General features: G+C 44.4%; 1 protein-coding gene across 1 annotated transcript in view; it reads right to left on the bottom strand.

Annotated features, from left to right (window-relative positions):
• LOC118429367 overlaps positions 1-5,510 on the bottom strand; it is a 30,120-nt gene that overhangs the window by 16,577 nt on the left and 8,033 nt on the right. Inside the window, exons 14-19 of the mRNA XM_035839847.1 lie at positions 4,704-4,936; positions 4,263-4,424; positions 3,182-3,303; positions 2,212-2,332; positions 1,216-1,384; positions 71-267 (exon numbers count right to left, since the gene is read on the bottom strand). Coding sequence (XP_035695740.1) covers positions 71-267; positions 1,216-1,384; positions 2,212-2,332; positions 3,182-3,303; positions 4,263-4,424; positions 4,704-4,936 — 1,004 coding nt within the window. The remainder of the gene's footprint in view (positions 1-70; positions 268-1,215; positions 1,385-2,211; positions 2,333-3,181; positions 3,304-4,262; positions 4,425-4,703; positions 4,937-5,510) is intronic.

Genomic DNA, 5,510 nt, shown 5'->3' with positions numbered 1-5,510 from the left:
GTCAATTTGAATACCATGTTTCTAAATCAACGGATGTAGGTGAACTAGCGTTACTTTGGTCATATCATACCTGGTAATAGTTTCCATTGCTAGAGCATCCACAACTGCTTCGCGGGATGCAGGTGGAACCACTGAGGACGTACCCCTGGTCACACACACACGACTCCACGCACATCCTGTTACAGGGTCTCGGGTTGGGCTCAGCACACGTCAACGGACAGGCAGAGCCACAAAAGTTGTACTGACTGTGGGGAGGGCACGGCAATGCTGTAGAACAAAGGAAAAATATCATGCTGAGCAGTTTAACGACGAAGACAATTTGTACAGGCAAATTAGATTTCAGTTTGTAGTTCTTGTGTCTGTGACATCTTTCTGTTTTTATGATCTTGTAACGTTTCAACAGGACGAAGTGGAAAGAGTTGAAGAAAGACTGAATGCAGCTGCAGGGTGTCCAGACCACTGCAGCAGCAGGATACAGTGGACTACTACTAAAAAAACGTTTCAGATGCTTTTGGCACATGACTTATACCTCTGTGGAGAAGAAATACCGGTAGGCAATGAACTTGATGGAATGATGAGCGAATGGACAGGTATGAAGCAAACTTAAACGTCGAGAGAAGAGAAAACCGACGAGCATGGAAAAAGCTATCAGATCTGCTGTGTTGAGAAAGAAGAGTAAAGAAGATCCATCCACATTTATCGCACAGCGGCCGGGTGGTTTTCCACTTTTCCACTACAGTCCTTCATCCTATCTCAAGAGCAATTTAAAAAAAATAAAAAGATCAACAACACCAGATGTTGGATATTTCTTTTATATAACAATGTTTCTCACCTGATTACGTTTTGATGTCTCTAGAGCTGTTTCTATGAGCTTTTGACTGGGATGCTTCTTCTCACCGCTATATATATGTAGCCGGTGTAGGTGGTACTTTTGTTGCGAAACACGAACCCAAACGTGGCTAATTTTTATCCCCTCGTTCTGTTTTTTTCGTCCTTAGCCACGTTTGGTATTGTGTCCTTGCCGCAAAAGCCGCAAAATCGACTACATAGCGTTTAGAAGCAGCACTCCAGTCAGAAAGCTATGGGGAAAATGTCTGATAGTCATCTACAGTCTACACGTAAGCAGGTAAGACAAAGTACTGGTTATGTTTGTGTAAAAGAAAAGCCCAGTATCCTGCGTTCTACCAACCTGAAATTACTTTCGGAAGTACTTACGACACCGGTTTGCGGTCCTCCACCCTCCCGGGTTTCCTCCCGCTGCCCGACAGTCGTCGCTGTAGGCCTCCAGATTCTCACACAACATGTCCTCGTCTCCTCTGTAAGCCGCCATGTCGAACACACACGACTCAAAATACGTCGCTGGGTTAAGCACTGAGATGCAGGTCTGAAAAAAAATCTAAATTTAGAAACATATCCCCACATACGTTTTTGGTGACACCTCGGAGGCGAAGCCACTGAGATAGTATTACGATTGAGCTTCAAATATTCTATGAATGCCCTCTTACACGGCTGGGTTAAGCACGGAGTTGCAAGCCTGAAAACAGCATCTTAGATTTTAAAAACATTCCCTAAATACATTTGGTGACAAAAGAGATGGCATTACGATTGAGCTTCAAATATTTTGTAATGTCCTCTTCAACGGCTGGGGTACTGAGCTGTGGGCTTGAAAACAGCCTTTAGGCATCTTAGATTTGAAAAAAAAATTAAAGACATTTTTGGTGACACCTCAGCGTCGTCCCTAAGATAGGACGTTAAATGAAGGTCCCCTCTGGGCGAAGCCACCAAAATAGTATTGCCGATTGAGCATAAAAGATTCTGTTTAAAGATGCCCTCTTACAAAGCTAAGTTGACCAATACGTACTAAGGTGCAAGCCTGAAGAGCCTTTGGGCATCTTTGAATGAATTGAAAACAATTTTTGGAGACATCTCAGGGGCCACCGGCACCGAAATTGTATGACGATTGAGCTAGAAATGCTATATAATATTCTCTTGCAAAGCTTGGTTAAGCTCAGGAGATTCAAGGTCCAAGCCTAAAAAGAGCATCTTGGCATTTTAGATTGAAAAAATAATAATCTGAATACATTTTTGGTGACACTTCAAGAGCGGAGCCACCGAAATTATATTTTGATTGAGCTTAAACATTCTAAAAATGCCCTCTTATATAAACCGCTTTTCTTCTGGCCATTGTTAAAGATAAAACCATGAACCTACCCGGAATGGACCATTTTGTAGGCGCAGAAGACCGCACTTATCTGGGCCCTGGTAAAGTTGCCTGTCTCCACCAGTAATGTCTGTAGCACAAAAGTTGTCTTGAGGTCTTGTATCGGGACAACTGTAAAAGAAAAGATCGTTCAAACTTTCAAATTGCACAGTAAAACATTTTTAAGAATATTCCTAGATTATAGCAATATTAATAGCGACGGTTCTTGGTAGTCATTGAAAACACTTTGTAAGCTGTTAATCATGTAAAGGTGATTATCGAATGGTTTCAGGCCACCTTTGACCCCATAATGCCATATTTCAGCATAGGTGGTAGGCCAAGGAATTGTTTTGAATCGCCGGGTAGGTGTTCCGAGTGTGACCCGATTTGAAGTAATCGGGTCACAACATCGGGTCGTGCTGTGTACTTGTGAAAACGTTGGCAATCTTTTGGTATCTGTAAGTGGTAAGTACCGCCTCCGAACGAAATCGTACGGAATCTAACGGATTTGGAAGCATGCAGACGCTCCGTAGCACTTTACGTGCTTACAAAATTTTCTCTGCTTTTGGGCTGCGGAATCACCCCCGCTCGAGTCAGTACGGGCGACGCGCGTTCCCCGTGAAGCAAATGCGAGTGAGTAACAAGGAAACCGTACGTAAGTAGCACGTGTAAATACGGTAACGTGGCAATCGTACAGAGATCGTTCGTACAACTCACCACGTGCGCAACGAACGATGGCACGCAAACGCTCACGGCCAGGCGTGGCATGCAGGCCATATACTTACACCTTGAACAACGTGTGAGTGGCATGTCATGATGTGTTGAGACGTACGACCTCCCTGCCATTTCTTCCACACGTTTTCAGTAAAACGTGGCGGACGTGTCCTCCCCCCGAAAAAGTACGGACAAATATCACGCACGACGGGTTGTGCCCTTAGCTTCATTTGGGTTTGAAAGGAAGTTTAGGAATTGACCACATACGTGTCGTCATCAGGAGCGATCCAACTGTTGCCGTACAGAAGGGAGGTGGAGGCGACCTGTCCTCCCGGCATGAGGTTGTCGTCGTTTGGTCGGCCGTTGTAGTTTCCGCACATTCCGCTAACCTAAAGGGAAGACTTAACATTAAAGATGCTAGAACACAAGTGAGGCATTGGCTTAGCCTCCATAGCGGGCTCTCTATGGCCTTTTTGGCTCATGATACAAAATGTATTTGTTTAAAAGATAGTGTGATTCCCGTTCGAGTACACTCTATCAGAAATAGAATACGTCTAATTATTGCAACTGGCCAGACGTAACGGTAGGAAAGCTAAAGGTAGACCTAAGGGCAGTGAGTTGTTATCCACTGTGTTTAGGGCAAGGCATTGAAAGGTAGAGCCCATCCCTGTCTTCCCACTGCCTTTTACCTCCACAACCGTAGTCAGGTACCCATTTTTATGCACCCTAGCGCTAAGACCACAGCCCGCCGTACATGCAAATAACCTGCTGTCTACGTGCCAAAACGTGGGCAATCTTTTGAGATCCGTAACTGGTAAGTACCGCCTCCGTACGAACTCGTAGGGCATCCGATGGATTTTGGAGCATGCAGATATGCAGTAGAACTTTACGTGCAGGCAAAACTTGTGCCGTGCGCTGACGTACTCCCGCCCTGCTCTTACCAGTCGTTCCCCACGTTTTCAGAAATACGTGGCCTCCCATAAAAGAGTACGGACAAATTGCACGTACGGCGGGTTGTGCCCTTAGCTTAACCGTTACACCACTTCGGCGCTTCACATAGATTGGGATGCAAGTGTAACATCTTCTAAAATACAATCTACACTTATCCTTACTATACTTTTTTGGTTGTGTTTGTAACATTTTAAACTTTTTAGTTTGTAATGGGTGTACAGAAAGCTACAACACGAATACCTCATGCCAGAATATTTGTCTCCGACATTTTTTTTAAAGCTGAACTGTCGTATTTATAAAGTCGGGACTTGTTGATCTAGCCAATCCTCTTGCAATTTCAGTCATGTGCTCACCATGTTTAGCCATTTTCATGTATGATATCAAGTGATACTCTTACCTTGCCCTTGTACGACGTGGGGAGTCTCACTATTACACTGTGTCTTCCGTCGTACAGGACAGACAGGCACTGGTCCGTCTGAATCTGCACGTTCTTCCCGATGATGGAGATGGCAACCTTACGGCTCAGGCACACTGGTAGGCTGCGGCGGTAGCCATTCACCTAAGATTCATACACATTGAATTATGATAAGCACCTTTCTCTTTAAAGCATCGATGTTCAACACATTGTATTACCTTAAAATACCTTCCTCAAACACTCAATTGAGGATTATGATCAACTCCGATGGTGTATGTGGTGTCATAACTATATAAGGCCTGGTCATGAAAAGCACTTTTGTCTTGCATCGATGTTTAAAAATGTACATTTTTTTCGCACTGTTGCATTAAACTAGGACACTGGAGGGGATGCCATTCATAAATGTACTTGCTGTCGCCTTACCAACACTTCCTTGTCAGATCCACTTCGGAGCTGTATCTCGTAGTTGTGCACGTTCACTTCCACGTGATCACAGAAGGCCACCCGCTGGCTCTTCCCGCTGCGGTGAACGTTCCGTGCCTCCACCGTGAAGTCGGCGTGACGCACCAGGACGTACTTGCACGTTCCTTGGAAGTCGTGACGACGGTTGTCGAAGGTGATGTAGTGAGGATCACCATACGCCTTGCACTGACCCGCTGTTTGCAAGCCATGAAAGGACAATTGAAAATGATGATTTAACGAACGCTAACGTTCAGCCAAAAACAGTCACACCTCGCTCACTCGGTGATTTATTCCTTCCTTGATATGTTATTCAGTCAATGTGTTGAGAATTGCCCCATGCCCCTATTTCAAATCAACAAAAGGGCAATGCAAAAGAAGGGATATAAGAACGTTCAGTGACCTATGACTACGCTTCACTCACTCGGCGATTTATTCCTTCCTTGATATTATTAAGCCAAATTGTAGTGGGATTGCCCTATCCTTGCACTGACCCGCTGTTTCAAAACCGACGAAAGGATAATGCACTGAATATAAAATATTGTGACATAATGCATTGTCAGTGACCTACAAATACGCTTAGCTCATGCGGTAGTTTATACCTTCCTTGATATGTTATTCAGTTGATGTAGTGAATATCGCCACATGCCTTGCACCGACCCGCTGTTAGTTAATCAATAAAATGAAAATACAAGACAACGAACATTAACAAACGGTCCGTTATGCAGTTTCCGTGTCCTTATTACTACGCTTAGCTGACTCGGTGGTTCT

The sequence above is a fragment of the Branchiostoma floridae genome, chromosome 13, assembly GCF_000003815.2.
Source record: "Branchiostoma floridae strain S238N-H82 chromosome 13, Bfl_VNyyK, whole genome shotgun sequence".
Lineage (NCBI taxonomy): Eukaryota > Metazoa > Chordata > Leptocardii > Amphioxiformes > Branchiostomatidae > Branchiostoma > Branchiostoma floridae.
The sequence above is the reverse complement of the archived record's forward strand: the minus strand, read 5'-3'. Positions and strand labels throughout refer to the sequence as shown.